General features: G+C 45.0%; 1 protein-coding gene and 1 pseudogene across 1 annotated transcript; both read right to left on the reverse strand.

Moving 5' to 3' along the window:
* Positions 1-388: 388 nt before the first annotated feature.
* On the reverse strand, positions 389-1,681 carry LOC136351677 (uncharacterized; annotated as a pseudogene).
* Positions 1,682-1,854: 173 nt separating this feature from the next.
* Positions 1,855-11,140, reverse strand: LOC136351932 (uncharacterized). Its single transcript, XM_066304393.1, has 6 exons — positions 10,685-11,140; positions 9,974-10,189; positions 8,530-8,640; positions 8,403-8,433; positions 7,991-8,041; positions 1,855-2,175 (listed from the first exon to the last, which is right to left on the reverse strand). Exons 1-6 carry the CDS (start codon positions 11,054-11,056, stop codon positions 2,105-2,107), a joined length of 852 nt encoding a protein of 283 aa, XP_066160490.1. The 5' UTR covers positions 11,057-11,140; the 3' UTR covers positions 1,855-2,104.
* Positions 11,141-20,064: the final 8,924 nt, after the last annotated feature.

A 20,064-nucleotide genomic window follows, 5' to 3' on the forward strand; every position in this document is an offset into this window, starting at 1 on the left:
TTATTGGTACTACATATCTGCAACACATTCTTTGTAGCGCATATTTTTGTGTCCTTGAAGTACCGTTATGCAGCTCTCTGACTAAACGTGTTACAAACGTGTCCTGGTATAGCACATATCATGTACTGTGCTATCTATCGTTACACAGTTCTTAACGTGTTACAGATATCTGTTACAATAGGCCTGTCTTGTGGTAGTACAGTAGAACAAATTAAAGAAAATACACAACATATAAATAACGGACCACACATTGCAGGCCAGAGATTTAGTCACTCTGAGTGCTCTTCAAAAGTCAGTTATAATATATATACTTTGCGTCCAGCAATGGCTACCATTACTAACAAATTTGGGACATACAAAAAACTATCGAAACCCTAAGCTTGCCATAGTGACAAGTTTAAGTTGGTGTTTGCAGCAAGAAATTCTAACTAAACAATTTGTTTGTTTTGACAAAACCTAACTTTTTGTATAGGTCGGCTACAAAGCGTTTTCCCAGGCGGTCAATCGGATTTTTGCGTGCACAGCTTCGGCCCGTCTGGAACAAATCGTCTGGGAAAATCATGATTTTCGTGTGCGGGTGGCGCACCCGCATGCGAAAAACAGATTTTCGCGTGCGGTTGCTTATGACGTCCGCACGGAAAAACAAAAAACCAAAAAAAATAAAATTTCAAAAAAAAAAGAAAACCCTAGATCGGGTCATCGCCGCGGCTCCCACCTCGTTGTCGTCGGCGGCGGCGTCGCTGCTCCCGCCTCGTCGCCGTCGGCGGTGGCGGCGACATCGCCTCCCGCCGGCCTCCCACGTCGGATCCGTCACGGGGGGAGGGCGGCCAGCAGCCGGATCCGTGCGGGGACGGCCGCGGGCCGCCCGTCGTCACCAGCCCGCCCGCCGGATCCGCCGCCCGCACGCTCTCGTCGCTGCCAGGGAGGGGAGGGGAGGAGCTGTGGCCGCCCGTCGTCAACCGCCCGCCGGCCGGATCCGCCGCCCGTGCGCTCCCGTCACCGCCGGGGAGGGGAGGAGCCGCGACCACCAGTCATCGGCCGCCCACCCGCCGGATCCGCAGCCCGTGCGCTCCCGTCGCCGCTGGGGAGGGGAGGAGCCACGGCCGCCTGTCGTCACCCCCCCGCCTGTCGGATCCGCCGCCCGCGCGCTCCCGTCGCCGCCGGGGAGGGGAGAGGAGGGGAGGGCAGCCGGTTCCCGCACTGGATCCGTGGCGGGGGGAGGGCGGCCGGCCGCCGGACCCATGCGGAGACGGCCGCCGCCGCCGGATCCGTGCGGGAACGGCCGACGCCAGCCGGATCCCCCGCCTCCCCCGCCGCGCCATCGTCGCTGGTGCCGTGCCGCCACCGCCGCTGCCACGGATGCCGCCGCCTCCGCCTCGCTTACCGAGGGCGCCGGCTTCGCCGAGGAGGGAGAGGGGATGGGGAGGAGGATAGAGAGAGGGAGAGGGAGAGGGAGATGGATGGAGAGGTGGTTGGGAGGGCGAGCGCGGGGGGAGAGAATAAGGCGAGCGCGTGGGGAGAGGATAAGGGTGAGCGTGTGGGGTGGGCTATATTTGTGTGCGGGCCACTTAACAGGCCCGCAGGCGAAAATAGGCTTACTTTCACGTGCGGGCCTGTTATGTGGCATGCACACGAAAGTAGATTTTCCTGTGCGGGCGACGTTCTGATGCCCCTTTTTCATTTTTCTGTGCGGTTGCACTTATGGGCCGCCTAGAAACACACTAGTCTAGTGTCCATGAAAATTTTTAGTGTAGTAGTGTTAGATGTTAATTAATTATTATAACTAAAAGCATATGTGTCACTAGTTAGCACATGCATCAATCCCATAGAATCAACACTATTAATTATGTCGAAATACTGAACTCCATAATTTTCATAAGAGAAATTAAAAAAAAAGTATTTCTTCCACGAAGTACCAAACTTGTCACAGAAGCAAATGACTGAAATGTCCAGGGAAATCTTAACTTCTTAACTTCTTAAGAATACCATGGATACTTTGTGATTATGAATTAGTTTTTAAAGCAAAAATATAGAGCCCAAACATATGATCTAGGGAGCACATCAATGCCTTTTCTAAAGATGCATCTTCGAGTAGTCACATTGACTACACAAAACCATGCGGAAGCTGTAAGGGGGATTCTGGACCTTTCCCTCCAGAGGCAGACGTACCAGAACCTGTGTAAAAATGAAACAAGCATATTTAATTAATTAGTGAACAAGAATGTATATCTTTTCTGAAACAAACTATATAGATCTGCAATATTTTCAAATGAAACAGTGCAACAATCAAATATATAGCAATATATATAGATCTAATAAATTGTAGTTTGCCAACAGAATGTTCTTTATCGCAAACATTAATAATTAAAGAAGCACACATGTCTCAAAGATAGAACACTGATCTTTTCAGAATTAGTTGCCAGTGCAACCACTCACAGGTGGACCAAACACAAGCTTAAACGAGATTAGACATAGCTCAACACAGGAAAATAAAAGCCATCCTAGTGATGTGAGATCTCACTGGTGGAGAAACCATCTTTCGTCGGTCGGCCTAATTCCACAATAGTCCCGATTGCAACCAAAACCGGGACTAAAGATGATCTTTAGTCCCGATTAAAAAGGGTAACGGGCATATTTGATATTTTGTCCCGGTTGGTAACACCAACCGGGACTAAAGATCATCTTTTGTCCCGGTTCAAATGCTGTCAGGTCTTGGCAGGCCCCCTCGGGATCTTTAGTCCCAGTTGGTAACTGCAACCGAGACTAAAGATCGTAACTTTAGTCCCGGTTGGTGATCCCGGCGATCTTTAGCTCCGGTTCATAACACCAACCGGGACTAAAGTCCCACCCCTATATATATATCTTCTTCCTCCTCCAGCCCGAGCAAGCTTCAAAATTTCTTCAAAAAGGAGGGGAGGTCATGCCAAAATTTATAGTGAATTTTTTTTTGTGATTATATACAAATCGGAGGTGCCTAAAAGGTTAGCAACTTCATCCTCCAATGTTTTTTTGTCGTATGACATTTGGAGCTATGTTTTGCACACTTTTTTGTCTCCAAAATTTTGTTGTTAGTTGATGAGAGAGAAAATTAGTGTGGGGAAGAAAAAATATATAGAAATTTAGTTTATTTGCTAAAGAAGGTTTTATAAAATAGTTGAGAAGGAAAATATAGTGAAAGTTAATCTTGAATAATAGAAAACAAACTAAAATGAAAAATTAAAATAATTACAACACATTAATATTAGTTTAAAACTTTATAAATAGTAAATAAGAATTATTTGGTGTAATATTTCATAATTTTTGTATGAATAATGATATGTCATTATTGTGTGACTGTTGAAAGAGTATGTAATTATTTTATAATTATTGTATGACTGTCATTATTGTACAAATAATTATTTATGTACGATTTTTTTTCATGTCATGTAGATGGATCGGCAATGGATGTACGCTGACCGGCGGTCCAAAGAGTTTATTGACGGCGTGCATTATTTTTTGAGAGTGGCCAAAGCTAACAGGCAAAACGGTTTTATTTGTTGTCCATGCAATAAGTGTAAGAATTAGAAGGAGTATTCTGCATCCAGGACTATTCATTTCCACTTGTTTGAGTCGAGGTTCATGTCAAGCTATAATTGTTGGACATCCCACGGAGAGCAAGGGGTTGAAATGGAAGAAGATGAAGTGGAAGACGACAATATTCCGGACTTTGCTCAGTACGCTGGATTTGAAGGAAATCAAACGGGCGAGGCGGAAAGGGATGCTGATGGTAACGACGTTGCGGATGATCTTGGTCAGATGTTGCAGGACGCCAAGGAGGACTGCGAAAGTGAAAAGGGGGCCCATAAATTAGACAAGATGTTAGAAGACCACAGAACATCGTTGTACCCAGGTTGCGAGCAGGGGCACAAAAAGTTGGATACCACTCTGGAGTTCTTGCAATGGAAGGCAAAAAATGGTGTTAGTGACAAGGCATTTGGCGATTTATTGAAACTCGTCAAGAACATTCTTCCGGAGGGAAACAAATTGCCCGAGACAACGTATGAGGCTAAGAAGATAGTCTGCCCTCTAGGACTGGAAGTTCAAAAGATTCACGCATGTCCGAATGATTGTATCCTATATCGCGGTGACTAGTACGAGAACCTAGAAGCATGCCCTGTTTGCAAAGCACTACGATACAAGATTAGACGAGATGATCCAGGAGAAGTTGACGGGCAGCTAACGAAGAAGTGAATTCCTGCTAAGGTGATGTGGTATTTCCCTATAATACCACGGCTAAGGTGTTTGTTCAGGAACAAGGGAAATGCTAGAATGATGCGATGGCACACTGAAAAGCGTTAACAGGACGGGATGCTGAGACACCCCGCCGATGGTTCGCAGTGGCGAAACATCGACAGAAAATTTAAAGACTTTGGAAAGGATGCACGAAACATACGGTTTGGTTTAAGTACGGATGGCATGAATCCTTTTGGAGAGATGAGCAGTGGCCATAGCACTTGGCCCGTTACGATGTGTATCTACAACCTCCCCCCGTGGTTATGCATGAAGAGGAAGTACATAATGATACCGATTATAATTCAAGGCCCCAAGCAACCTGTTAACGACATCGATGTGTACCTAAGACCACTGGTCGAAGATCTTAAACTGTTGTGGAAGAAGGAAGGTGTCCCCGTGTGGGACGAGGACAAACAAGAGGAGTTTAACCTACGAGCGCTGCTGTTCGTAACCATCAACGATTGGCCTGCACTTAGCAACCTATCCGGGCAGTCCAACAAGGGGTACAAGGCTTGCACTCACTGTATGGATGAAACAGAAAGTACATATCTTAAGCACTGTAGGAAGGTTGTGTACATGGGTCATCGTCGATTCCTTACAGCAAACCACCCGGTACGGAAGAAAGGCAAGCACTTTGAACATAAGGCGGACCACCGTACGAAGCCTAAACATCGCAGCGGGAAAACAGTGTTTGCTATGGTTAAAGATCTTAAAGTAGTGTTTAGAAAGGGGCCTGGCAACCAGCCTATAGAGAGCGAAGATGGTCACGCGGCGATGTGGAAAAAGAACTCTATATTTTGGTAGTTACCCTATTAGGAATTCTTGGACGTCCGCCACGCAATGGACGTGATGCACCTCACTAAGAACCTTTGCGTAAACCTTCTTGGCTTCCTAGGTGTATATGGAAAGTCGAAAGATACACTGGAAGCATGTAATGATCTGAAGCATATGGAACAATGCGGTGACCTTCATCCGGAACCAAAGGAGAAAGGAAGCCATTACTTGAGTCTAGCCAGCTACACTCTTAGCAAGGCAGAGAAGGAAAGTATGTTTGCATGCTTGGAGAGCTTCAAGGTACCGTCTGGATACTCCATGAATATAAAACGAATAATAAGCATGAAGGAGAAGAAGTTCACAAATCTAAAGTCTCTTGACTGTCACGTGTTGATGACACAACTGCTACCAGTTCTAATAAGGGGTATCCTCCCAGACAATGTCCGGGCAACAATAACAAAGCTATGTGCTTTCATGAACGCAATTTCACAGAAGGTCATCGATCCTGATAGATTAGAAGCCCTGCAGAATGATGTAGTGCAATGTCTTGTCAGCTTTGAGTTGATATTTCCACCTTCATTTTTCAATATAATGACGCATCTGCTTTGTCACCTTGTCAAAGAGATCGGTATTCTCGGTCCTGTGTACCTACACAACATGTTTCCTTTCGAGAGGTACATAGGCATTCTGAAGAAGTATATTCGTAACTGTTCTCGTCCAAAGGCAAGCATCGCCAAGGGGTATGGAACAGAGGAGGTCATTGAATTCTGCGTAGAATTTATCGAAGACCTTCGCCTAATCGGGGTACCTGAATCACGCCATGAAGGGAGACTACGGAGAAAGGGGACTCTCGGAAGGAAAGCAATAATGATGGTAGACAACAATTTATTCCGTAAAGCCCATTTCACGGTTCTGCAACAATCTTCATTGGTGGCTCCCTACATCGAGGAGCACTAGGCTCTAGTTCGTGCCAGAAACATCGGTAAGTCCGATGCATGGATTACACGGCATCACATTGATACTTTCTCCACGTGGCGGCGACAACATCTCATGGGTAACGAGACGATTAACCAACAACTGGTCTTCCTGGCGAGGGGACCATCTGGCCCCCACACCGGGCCCCCACGCCGCCGCCGGGCCAGCCCACGGCGCCCCGACGCCGCCGCCGCGCCGCCACGCCACTGCCGCGTGCGCCCAACATTGCCAAACGTGAACGAATGTGATTGAAACGTGACCGAACGTGAACGAACTTGAACGATACGTGGACAACCTTGAACGAACGCTTAACGAACGTGAACGAAAAGTTAACGAACGCGAACGAAACGTTAACGAACACGGGTAATATAATGCCATCTATTCCAAAGTCGCGGGGAATCTATTGCTATTATGTTGATCTCAGGTAATAATTAATTAATCATAGCTTGCAACTGCAAATGTAGGGCTTGGGATCTGTTCCGTCAATTGGTCTGCGGGACTTGGAAAGAAAAACTTGGACGGAGGTTTCATTTTCCAGTGAGTACATGCATGATCCAAAATTATATTGAATTGAATCTCTAATTATAGTTAATATAAAGAGTATATTAAATCTCTCATCGTTTCTCATGTAGTGTGCAAAGCAGGATCAGGGAACTAACTGATGCGGCTAGTACGTATGCGAGTATGCCCACTGCCTATCAAACCAAATATGCACAACACGAGAGCTCGATGTACGTATACATAAACCATTCAAAATTTCATTGCGTATCGATTTGTTAAGTTGTTTATTAATTTTATATACTGATACGTCATTATTTTTCGAATGATAGCGTATTCACATGAGTGATAATCTCCCACAAAAGGATTTTATCACGGCTGTTCAAGAACAACTGATGGGATTCATCAACGAAGAAGTTCTTAATCTCGATGGTGAATTCTACTACGACGGATCGACAATTCATAACGTCGGTCCTTCCTCTTCTGATATAACGCCGCCGTCGAAGTCATAGCTATAACTACTGAGCAAATGAATTGTACTATATATGCATGTATATATATATTTATATATGTACACATTTACTTTAGTGTTAATATATATTTTGGTAACATATATGCACATAAAATGTTAAGTGCTTTAAATTATACATATGTGTGTGTAATTATACATATGTATTGTTACATATGTATGTATATATATATACATATATATGTATATATACATATATATATATATGTATATATACATATATATGTATATATAGATATATATATATACGTATATACACATATATATATATATACGTATATATACATATATATATATATATAGAGTATATATACGTATATATACGTACGTATATATATATATATATATATATATATATATATATATATATATATATATATATATATATATATATATATATATATATATATATATATATATATATAATCAACCATGCAACAAACAGGGCCATGCAAATAAAAAAAATGGTGCACCGATCTTTAGTCCCGGTTGGTAACACAAACCGGGACTAAAGATGGTTTGGCCGGCCACGTGGATGACCGATTTTTAGTCCCGGTTGGTAACATGAACCGGGACTAAAAATCGATCTTTAGTCCACCGGAACTAAAGATAGCTATCTTTAGTCCCGGATTCGTAGTCCTGGATTCGTAGTCCCGGTTGGACAACCGGGACTACAAACGATTTCTCCACCAGTGTCTGCGGCGGACCCACATACTCTTTCAACCACTTGCAGCTGGTTAAAAAAAGTTTCATCTTGTATTTGTTTAAAGAGTGAAATTTCACTTTGGGGCACATTTTATATTACCCAAGTTTCATGGAATAAAATGAAAATATATATAGCATATATATCATTCTGATTCATCATCCAGAGCTAACAATGAGTAGTAAATATTTTTAAAAAAAACAACAATGCGATTCTGTTATGAAAAGCACATTAATTACCTGAATTTAGAGCCATCGTCCTTGTTGTACGAGGTCTACCACGACCGCGACCTGTGTGCGCATGTCATAGCAGTCCGATTCAGTGAGTAACGTTTCTCCATAGCATGCAGTTACGAAATTTTAGAAAATATATACAAGCTAGCAAGATGAGCATAATCTAAAATATCATGATTGTTACAAATGTAGATATATATAAATAAATATTGTTATATATATTTTTTCTATTTATTGTTTCTGTCAGTATTACTGATTCAGTTCAATCAAATATATATTTTAATCATACTGCAGGTCTACCCGTATATAATTCATCTAAAACAAAATTCATATTTGCCAAAGTCAATTATTAGTAAAAATGAAATGGTATTCCTATGGAGTTATTAATTCCAAGCTGCACAGATTGATGATATCTTACCCCTGCTAGGAACACTTGCATCAGCAGATCTCTGTACAGACACAATGTATGAGAATCAGTATCAAATTTGGAAAGAGAAATTATGTAGAATACAATATTTGAAATCAACTCTGTTGTAGTAGGGCACCTTCTGTAGAATACATGGAACTTTACGGATTATAACCTTTCCAGTATCTAGAAAAGATTTAACTTCAGGCTTTGAGCGAAATTTATGATTGTAATCCTTGTGGCGGTAATACTGCGAAGTAAGAAAAAGTTCAATTTCACTTAACATACGAACAACAAAATAAATTTAGTATAAGCAAGTATATTTCAGCAATATCCAATCTGCATTTTGTTTTCTTTTTTCTTTGATTGGAAGGGGATGGGAGGGAAAAACTTATATTGCCATTGCATCACATGTATGACCCTAGCTAGGCACCCAAAGCTAGGTGCAATTAATGATTCACAGTATAGAGGTTTTGATCCAAATTAAATTTGTGATGTTCTCGCTTTTCATATTGATAGAACTGATAAGTGAGATTAATGAATTAGCAAGAAGATATATTATTGATGGGCAACATACTTTGTTTTGATAGTGATTATATGAAAAATAAATAAAGTCAAATATATTATCTGTATGCCAATTATACTAAAGGTAGCTATCATAAAATAGTTTGGTTTTGTACAGATTACTTTTCCTAAAATGAGTCCTATGTTTTCATTGAGCATTATAACACAGATTGTGAACACTCCATAAGTGATATAACACTTTTTTCACTCCACACAAATTATCATGTCATATAAACAAGAATATGTTTTAAAAAGGAATGAAATTTTACAAACCACTCAATCCTGCCACAAGTTATTACTAGGTAAAGAACTATGCATTCCCATGGTTCAATGTAATATATTGGCCATATGTGATCATATGGCACCAGATATATGCTATCAATGCAAGTTGTTAATTACCATGATTCAACTGTAGCATAAGAAGTGTTTTTGCTAGACAAGATAAAACTTAACCTTCAGATTTAATGAACTACTGAATGTGGGTAATACTCACAACCAAGAGGTGTTTAAACACTAAACCTGTTTGGATTTGAACTATTCCAAGTTTCATGTTTTATATTCTAGATATACAAAGTATAAATGTTTTAGAAGAGTACACATGTTTGGTTTAACACAAAGAAATAAATAATATATATATAGCTTATTTTTCGATTATTATTCGTTTAGGGTAAACATATAACACCCAACGGAGACTTTTATGTCAAAATCTCTTGTACATTTTATCATTTTCAGCCGATCTCTAAGATTTCTATTTCATGTGTACAATCACAAGTACTTACAGAAATGTTGATGCTGGTAAGATATAGAATCATATGTATTACTTGTTATATTTATGATAGGGCTGGTTATCTTTCCCTAAAATAATGATATCCACCCTAACGAAGCACATATTAAAAAAAACTGCTTTCATGATATACTCATAAAATTGGGAAAGAATACATGTAACTCTTTAATTTAATCAATTATGAAAATTCATGGAACAAATATAATCGATCAACATATAACATGAATTCACAAACCTTGTCCTTGGTTTTTTGATCATTTCGAAGATGGATCTCGACGACCCAGCCATCTGGATCAACCTCATGTTTTCTGGGATGAACCTTCCATGATTCAGGAATATCCTTATTTGTTTTCGCTTGTGTTTTCTCTGAGGACAACAAAAACATCCCAGAGTTTGCATCTCGCTGGTGACCACTATTTGCTCCATAACTATTGCCACCACTTAGAATCCTCTGAAAGTATATAACCATTGAGAATCATCAACCGTCCTTCATTACAAGGTTTCGTGAATGATTTAAATTAATTCATGTCATAGGAAATATATGGCTCAAACATCACTGTGCTGGTCTACACTTGAGTGCATATGATTCTCTAGAAATTTCAACGATTGTATCTTTTTTATATTTACATATGTAATAAAGATGTTGAAATACATGTCAGATTGCAGGACAATTTAACATAAATAATCAGGGAAGTAAAAAAAAGCCATGGAGCATAATCATGTCGTGTTAGTTTTAGAGAAAAAGTGAGATCAAAATTAATAGATTAGAGTTGCTTATTTCGCAGGAGATCACATTGAGCTGGATGGAGAGAATAACTTAGATAAAGCACCATTTGTTTGTTATTCTCATCAAAACTAATGGATTGCAATTATTTTAGTTTGATGAACTATAAAAAGATCATGGACACACACAAAAAAAATAAGGATATGATAGGAATTCACGAACCTCAGGTTGAAACCTTGCACTTTTCTGTCTTTTTCCTTCTGGGCTCAACCCAGAATCTACATCTGAGAAATGGTGAGAATTGCCAGCACTATTTGCGATCTTCCCTAAGCCAGCACTTCCAGTTCTCTCGCTATCGGTTTCTGAATGATCTGCTTCATGGCGATTAGCCTTACGAGAATCCACCTCCTGATCACCATGACCAGGATGCACAAATATTCCGAAATAATCATCGGTGACAGTTCTCTCACTCTCACTGCTACTCTTGCTTCCATCAGAGCCATCATCTGAATACCACGCGTTAGCTCCTACTACTGCAACACCCTTGCCTTTGCCACCAGTAGAAGATGGAAGACCTGATCGTTTCCCCTCCATGGCTGCCCTAGCTAGGTCTATAGAAGCAGGAAACAAGAAGAGAAGGGGAGAGAGAAGAGATGATTTGGAGAAGAAGAGAAGATTCAACTAGGGGTAGATCCAGGAGAATATATATATATATATATATATATATATATATATATATATATCTATATATCTGAGCACGTTCATATATATCTATATCTGAGCAGCAAATGGCAAGCATTTACTGTGGTGAAGACAGAATGTGCCCGTTGGTGACATTGAAGTAGTGCTGCTGAAAATGGCTAGCATTTACTGTGGTGAGCACTGAACAGGTTGTTCCAGAAAGACTGTAAAAGCTTTAATTAGAAAATAGCTAAATGTCAAATAATAAAGTGGGAAACTCTTTACACGTGTGGGTGTATCCAGCACAAGAAAACAAGAGTTTATTGTTGTTGCCAAAAAAGTATTATGGGACGCGTTCACACTATATATATACCGTTTAAAGCTACTTTCTTCATTGCCGCTACCAAAAATGCAATATGGGATGCGTTCGCACAATATATATATACCACTTAATTTGTACACCCTTTGTCCCGAAAAACCACTTCTGATAAATAGTCTATATCCAGATAGATAGATAAAATTTGGTTTTTTTAAAGGATGGAGGAAGTATTTAGGCCATCGTCTTGACGATCTAGACAAGATCAAGACGTTATACCATGGGTTATCGTCCAGTTTAGGGCCTAAACTGGTGAATTAGACCGTTTGATCATCTAATCGGTCAAATATTGGTTTAAATCGTGTAAGCCTGGCAATTAGACAACATAAAAACAAGTGTTGACCATAAAATTGTTATCTAGATCATAGTCTAGGTAATGAACCAATGCACTGTTGGTATGTCAGGAGAAACCTGGTGGCCCTCCCAAGGACTATATAGCTAAGGGTTTTAACCCCAGCTAAAACCCTTCTCCACTATTCTTAGACATGTCGTTCTCACGAAGTCACGCCGTCTCTCCTCAGCTAGTTGTCATCGTGGACTTTCCTCCCACCTCCCTCTGGCCCATGACTACACCAGTAGCTTCCCTCATCCTAGCGTCGCTAGTTCTCCATCCTCCCTCAGGCCCATGACTACGCCGGTTGTTTCTCTTATACCAGCATCGCTACTTCTCCGATATTTTATGAAAGATGTTAAGTCTACCTATATAATCGTCAAAAAAATATGCCTGTTGTATGTTGTACAATATATCGTACAGACCGTCTAGACTTGCGCCTAGACTGTCTAGACTCTAGACCATGGGTTATTGCCCGTCTAGCGTCAGTATTTTGTTAAACTAGTGGCGAGACACTAGTACAAAAGTAATTTGTCCAGACGGGCCAAAAGTCGTTTTCGCGTGCGGACCTCCGGCTCGTCTACCCGGAAGGGTCTACGAAAATCTAATTTTTCCATGCGGGTGGTGCACCCGCACAAGAAAATCGGTTTTTTGCGTGCAGGTGCTTAGTTCGTCCGCACGCGAAAACAAAAATCCAGAAAAAAATAAAACCACAAAAATCGCCACCGCGGTTGTGCTCCTCACGCCACCACTGCCGGATATGCATGGATTCGGGCAGGGGACGGCCGCCATCGCGTGGTCTGGGTGGGGGATGGCCACCTCCACTGGATCTGCGCAGGGCACGGCCGTCGCCACTCGCCCACCGCCGCCGCCGTGCTCATCCTGCCACCGTGCTGGATCCACGCGGATCCGGGCGGGGGATGGCCGCCGCTGCCGCTGTCGCCCCTCATCGCCTTCGCCGCATTCCTGCTGGCCTCTGCCACCGTCACCCCTTGTCAGCTCGCCACGCTTCCATCGGTCACCACCACTCGCCCATGCCGAAAGAGAGTTTGAGAGAGAGAGAGAGGAGTATGAGGAGGAAAGGGAGGAGATAAGAATGAGGTAAGGAGAGAGAGAGAGGGGACGAGTTGAAAATTTTGAAGCGTTAAAACAATGAAAGAGGAGGCTTGACTTCTGGGCGGACCTTTAAGAGGCCCGCCTGGGAAAATATATTTTTTCGTGCGGCTGCTTAAGAGGGCCATCTGCAAAAAAAAATTTTGCGTGCAGGTCTCTTAAGGAGACATATGTGAAAATAGGGGGGACCATCTTTCTAGACGCGGATACTTATGATCCGTATGCAACCTATTGAGGTGCTCAGTAGTGAGAACAGCCACTGGTTTCTCCAAAACCACTACCCGCTACAGTGGAATTTAAACTTGTCCGTGAAAATTATATATTATGCTGAGTGCACGGCAAATGCAATTAGGAGATAGCAAACTCATACTCCCTCCGTTTCACAATGTAAGTCATTTTAGCATTTCCCATATTCATATTGATGTTAATGAATCTTCAATATAAATATAGGAAATGCTAGAATGACTTACATTGTGAAATAGAGGAACCTTCACACACTCTTTCATTGACACACAATCGGCCACACCATTGCTGATTTGCGCAGACCTCGACATAGATCCAATCTATGCTAATTGAATTAGGGTCTTGCCTCACTTGAGAGCTTAAACCGGTATAAATCTGTGTCACCATCTCTCCTTGATCTTTTGCACCCCATAAATTACATTGCCGATCATAAAAATCGACAATGTGTCTAGCCATACAAACGGCTTCCATTCAAGTGTGCATGCAAAGATTTTATTTATATAGAGGGCGTCAGGCGAAAAAAATTAAATTTAGAGGAAACCCCCAAAAAGATTAAACAAAATAACATAATAATATCTCAATGAGTGGATTCACATTTTCCTTTAGAGAGTACTGGAAGTTAATGGTAGTACTAGTAATTGTACACTTGCAATACGCATCGCAGTTGAGGAGTTGTGTGCCATAGGAGTAGAGGGAGCGCAGGAGTAGATAATAGAGGAATATATGCACTGGTAAATAAAAAGTGCAAATCTATGCCGGTGCTCATCATTGCCAATTACTGTGTCAGTACCTCAAAAGCGGAGTGGCAGTGATAGCTAGTCCATTCTTATATAGCACCGGCATAATTAATGGTATATTCGTGCCAGTTCTAATTTTTTTCACCTCGAAGCTCTCTGGGTGGGCGGGAAGATTTATGGCATTAGCAGTGGTAATGCACCACTGACTGATAAAGAGAGGTTAAGTGTGGATGAACTCCACTGAGGAAACCAATTGTCTAGATCAAAGGAAATAGATCGGTCGGCGGAGTTGACATCCCATCTTGCACGCCGCACGAGACACCACAGAGGACAAGAATGTGTGCATGGCGCTTAGATCACAATGCTATGTGGCAGCCAAGTCAGATGGCTCGCAATAGTCAACAGGTAACCTGGTCATCTGTGCGACAACACTGCATGGTAGCAGACAGCAAGAAGAGGACCAGAGGAATGAGCGAGCAACGAGGACCTTTCAACTACTAGCTCACGAATGATGGCTGGTGTCTGTCAGTGACAACGAAGCAGTGTTGCTCCTCAGGTTCGCAACGAGATGAGTAGCTTCCGCTGGGGCTCCGGCTTAATGGAGGTGACAACCAAAACTTCTGGTGTATGTGAAAACCGGTGTTGGGGTTGATGATGACCGGAAGCGCTCCAATCAACGGCGGCCGGCAGCGTGAGGCAGCCGACGTGATGGTGGCTTTGGGTTCTTGCTGAAGGCAACACTCTGGAGTCTGGAACCATTCGGCTTCAATCAATTATCAGCCAGGTTTCCTTGTTATTCTTCGGTGACTAAGGTGGTAGCGATGCGGCCCAATGAAGCTTCAATCAACGAAGGATTCTTGGCTGGATTTAGCTCAGGTGCCAATGTTAGGGTTGTAGGGTGAGGACTGGGTTCTAGGCCCGGGATCTCCATGAGAAGAGTTGCGGGGAAGGGGAGGGGGGAGGGGACAATAGAGAGAGGCACGAAGAAGCTTTCTATTAACCTGGAGGAGATGAGGCAGCGACAAAGTGGGGCTGTGCAACTAAGTGTGCAAGCGGCTACCCGCGAAAGCTCACTTATAGGCTAAACTAACCCGCGAGCTCGCTTATTTTGACCTATAAGTCTGTTCGCGGGTGACCCACTTACACCCCTATTGCAGACATGATAGAAGCACGGTCTTCGTGAGGATAGTGGGGGTGATTCATTGCCGATTTCCGCCTGATGATAGAGGGGAGATGTTGAGAAGACGGCGGCGAATGAATCTACAATATTTGAAAGCAAGGAAGGGATCGGAGCAAGCGGCACGGATGCAGCAACACAATGGGATCAACAGTTGGCAGGTCTCCCAGCCAGAGTTTTGGAGACAAACCTTAACATGTGATGGTTCCACATATCGGCAAGAGGGGAAACAATGACCAAGCTTTGGCAGCTTCGCTGCAAATGTGCCAAAACAGCCCACCTCTGTTGCAGATGGGTTGAAGCAGAGACAGGTCTGCTCGGAGAGATGGAGAGGCTGAGCGGGACATGGGCCAGATACGGTCGATCAGAAGGATGGACAGGAAACAAGAGAGTAAGTTCATTCTAGCTCCCTCAATTTGTCGCCCAGTCTGATTCTTACCCTTACCTCAAAAACCAGACACAACCCATCCTTCAACTTACAAGACCAGTGCAAATGAGATCTCTCGACAGTATTATTCTAGGTTTTAGCTGACATGGTGCTTACATAGCTTCTTTGACTAGGTCTTCGTACCACGTTCCATCAATGTAGCGCCTACATGACACTTTGATCCAGAAAAAAAATAAAGGAGCAAAATGGAAAACTAAAGAAATAAACAAAATTTATGGGGCCCACATGTCAGTCAAAATAAAAAAAAATTAAAAATAGTGGGACCCACTTCCTCCACCTAACCCTCCCTCCAAAACCGCGTAGCCAGCCCTTCCGACGGGCTGGCCACTTAAACATACCACTTCACTTACACTTTCATCATCGCTTCGTGTAAGGGGGTTAACTCGGGAGTGACATGGTTGGAGGAAAGAGATCTTATAAGTTGGTTTCACTTGTGCTAAACTAGCAAGGTGGTACTAAACCTACACACACAGATCACATGGGCCACACATGCCTCATCCTAATTGGGCCAAGATGTCAGACTACCTCTATCTCGTCAACACTTCACCGAATGGCACAGAGGGAGTGGTGGGGAGGCCGGTGAGGCAACAGGTAGGAACATGAGGAAACGGGGTTGTCGAGGGAGGCGGAGAGGTCGACGAGCTTGGTGGATCTAGAGTCGAGGGGACTGGGATCTGGAAGGGAAAGGATAGCGACAGGTCCTTTCCCCCGCTGTTGCGCCGCGCCCTGCTCCTCTTTCCCGTTGGCTGCCACGTGGCCTCCTCTCCCCCACAACGTGCCGCTGCTCACTCTCCGCCGCCGCGCTGCATGCCGCTCCTCTCCCCCACCGGGCGGTGAGCTTGGTGAAGCTAGAGGCAAGGGGCAGGTATCTAAGAGGGAAAGGAGAGTAGCCGTTCCTCTCCCCTGCCATGGTGCCGCGCGTCGCTCCTCTCCCTCTCGTCAGCCGCCACGCGCCGCTCCACTCCCACGTGGTGCGCCGCTCCTGTCTCGCTGCCACGCCACGCTCTGCTCCTCTCCCACCAGCCACTGCGCGCTGCTCCTCTCCCCCACCAGGCAACAAACTTCGTGCAGCCAAAGCCGAGGGGGTGTCGATCTGGGAGGGAAAGGATTGTGGCCGCTCCTCTCTCCTCTCCCCGCCGCTACGCCACTCCTCTCTTCCGTCACCACGCCATTCCTTTCCCGCATGGCCACCCCGCGCCGCTCCTCTTCGCCGCATTCCGGCGAGCTTGGTAGAGCCTGACCCGAGGTGGTAGGAATCTAGGAGGGAAAGGAGACAGCTCGCAGCGACGACATGGATGATGAATACACCAGACGCGCGAGGAAGATATACAGTTCAAGAGGCTACCCCGGGCGGTGCCAACACCGCGTCTCTGCCGGCGACAACCCCGAGGTCCTCTCCCTCTAGCCGCCGTGCACCGCTCCTCTCTCTCGTGGCCGCCTCGCGCCGTCTAAGATGTACCTTTGCAATGGATACGGTCCTCATAAGATGACGATACGCGTAAATTGATTTTTGCAAGCGAACCTTGACCCATCCCGCAGAACCGATTATTGCATGCGAACGCCATTACGGCTCTCCTAGAGCTTACAGGGGGCCTCGTCCGCAAAAAAATAATTTTGTAGTAGTGAGGGTGGGCTTTGCAGGGAGGGAAAGAGAGGCAGAGAGATTTGAGTAAACTAACTTGGAAGATGTTTTTTCAACTCGGCTCGAGTGGACTTTTGTACCGGTTTATTAAAAAACCGGCACTGATATGTGGGACATCGGTGTCATTTTTTTAACTACCACTAATGATTCACTAGTAAAAATCCTTTATTGGTGCCGGTTCCAATTTAGCGGTTCTAATCAGGTAGTTATTGGTACCAGTTCTAAACCAGCTCCGAATCGGCACATACAGTTGTGCACCCATTTTTTTTATTTTTGTAGGCATTTTTTTTATTTTTGTAGGTGTGACAAAACCCCAAAAAAATATTCTCCATTTTATTAGGAACCTATCATAACCATAGGTCACTTCCCAAAAATCACATGATTTTTTCAGCCCGTATTCATAGAATGCGCAAAGCAAGGTTCGAACCCAAGACTTCTCTCTATATCCATAGGCCTCCTCACCTTCTCACCTAGAAACATTTTTTGTCATAAAATTAAATGCTGTTGTTTTAAGACTGCTACCGTCTGAACTTATAATCTATATTTAACACTATAGATGAGCTGAAATTAAAATTTTGTCAACTACTTCCTCCATTTCATATTATAAGACTTTCTAGCATTGCTCACATTCATATATATGCTAATGAATCTAGATATACATATGTGCCTAGATTTATTAACATCTATATGAATGTGGGTAATGCTAGAAAGCCTTATAACTTAAAACGGAGGTAGTACAAAATTGTAGATCTCAACTTTCATATAGGCTTTGTCTTCATCCAAGATAGTTTAGAAATTTTAAAATTTCGCAAATCCAAATAGATCCGAGACCTTATAAATACAATTCGGATATCCAAACAACCTCAAATCAAATAGTCATTAACTAAAAGTTGTAAGTTGTAGATCTCATCGAACTGTACAAATTTCATATACAGTTTATTTTCATGTGAGTTCGTATGAAAAAGTTAGGTAAATCGGTAGCAATGAGTGCTTATACGTGTCCGGTCTTAATTTTATCCTAACAAAAGGTTGAAAACGCTTCATAAGTGAAGGTTTTAGGCTGACCGGTACATATATGGCTGGTCTCTATGTGGTGTTTTACAAGGTGGATGTGGTGTTTTACAGTTGTGTTTGTTAGAGATGGTTTTTTCAGAACCGATACTGATAATGTGTTATATATGTGCCCGTTCTAAATTTGTATATATGTGCCGAGGACTTGGCCGTAATCTAACCATGCTATGTTTGAATAAATTTCAATGTTTCGTTCGACAAGGTCGAGCCCTGCAGGCTGAATATATTGCACATATGTTATATTATCGTGAATTTCGGGATCAAGCTTTCTCTTGCGTCCCGCCTGCGCTGTGGCCATCAGACCATCTACGGCCCGGCTCCATTTGCACAAGCTGGGCCCAAACAAGACAACCAAAGTTTTGCCGCTCTCTGATATAACTCTTGGCTAGTGTTGCAGTTTTTAAAGCAAAACGTACACCCAAGGTCCCTCAACTTGTAATTGAGATACAAAATCGTCCTCCAATCGCAAAACCAGATACCGTGCGTCTCTCAATTAACAAAACCGTTCGCTTTAGGTCCCTCGGTGGTTTTGACCCCGGTTTTGTCCGAGGTGGCAGCTAAGTCAGCGTGGGACCCACGTGGGCCCCACATGTCAGGCTGCCACATCATCTCCCTCCCCCCCCGCGCCCCCTCCCTCTTTCTTTTCTCCTCGCTCATGGCTCACTTGCAGCAGGGCGGCTGGCGGGCGCGTGCGGCCGCCGGGGGGCGACGGCGAGGTGGGGGGCGGCGGTGGCCGCCGGGGGGACGGGGGGTAGGGGTGGGTGGGGGGGGTAGGTGAGGGGAGCGATTCGAGGATGGCGGGGGCGACCGCATCGGTGGCGAGGTGGCGGAGGGGTCAGGCGGGAGAGGAGGGCGGCGGCGGCCCCCACACCTGCAACCACCCAGCACGTGCCGCCGATGCCAGGCGGTCCCTCGCGTGCCGCCGTTGCGGACGACAACGCCAAGCTCTCGCGCCTCGTCTCCTAGGCCGAGGCCGACCTCGACGCTGGCCACGTCCGCGCTGCACGCAAGCACGCCCGCCAGGCCACCTGCCTTGACCCGGACTCCCCGCGCGCCTCGCTCCTCCTCACCGCCGTCTCTATCCTCGTCGCCGACCACTCCTCCCACCGCGCCACCCTCCTCGCCATCGCCAGCGGTGTCGGCCTGGACGAATGTGGTGGGGAACAGGGTGGTGTCAATGGTGCGCGGGACGACGGGCCTCGGGGAAGGTGGGAGGGTGGGTTGGGATGACGACGGCTGCAAGCGGTAGGAGGACGGTGAAGAGGAGGCAGCGGTGGGAGGACGGCGGCGGTGGCGGCGATGACGACGACGTGGGCGGCAGATCGACCATGGACAACGTGGCTGTGTCCTCGCGCTCCCCGTCCCCGTTGCTCGTCGTCGCTGCTCCCCTTCTCCCGCGTCACCGCGCGCGCCGCGTTGCCTGCTTGCCGGCCTTAGCAAGCGCTCGGTTGACTTCACCTCGCCGCCGCCGGCTTCCTCTGGGCCCTCTTCCCCTCATGCCTCCCTCCTACCCTCCCCGGCGGCGGCGCGGTGTGGCAGAGCTCGAGGACGGCGAGGGCGGCGCGGCGTCATGGGCAGGCGCTGGGTGACACAACTGGAGAACGGCGAGGGCGACGCGGAGATGCTGCCGGGGTCGTGGATTGCGACCCCGACACGGCGGCTTGCTCACGCATCACAGCCGCCGTCGCTGCCTCGTCGCCCGCCGCCCTCAGCCCCGTCGCACCACTCGTGGCCGACCTCTTCGAACGGTCACCGGAGGAGTAGGCCGCGACCATCGCACTTG

The sequence above is a fragment of the Oryza sativa genome, chromosome 9, assembly GCF_034140825.1.
Source record: "Oryza sativa Japonica Group chromosome 9, ASM3414082v1".
Classification (NCBI taxonomy): Eukaryota; Viridiplantae; Streptophyta; class Magnoliopsida; order Poales; family Poaceae; genus Oryza; species Oryza sativa.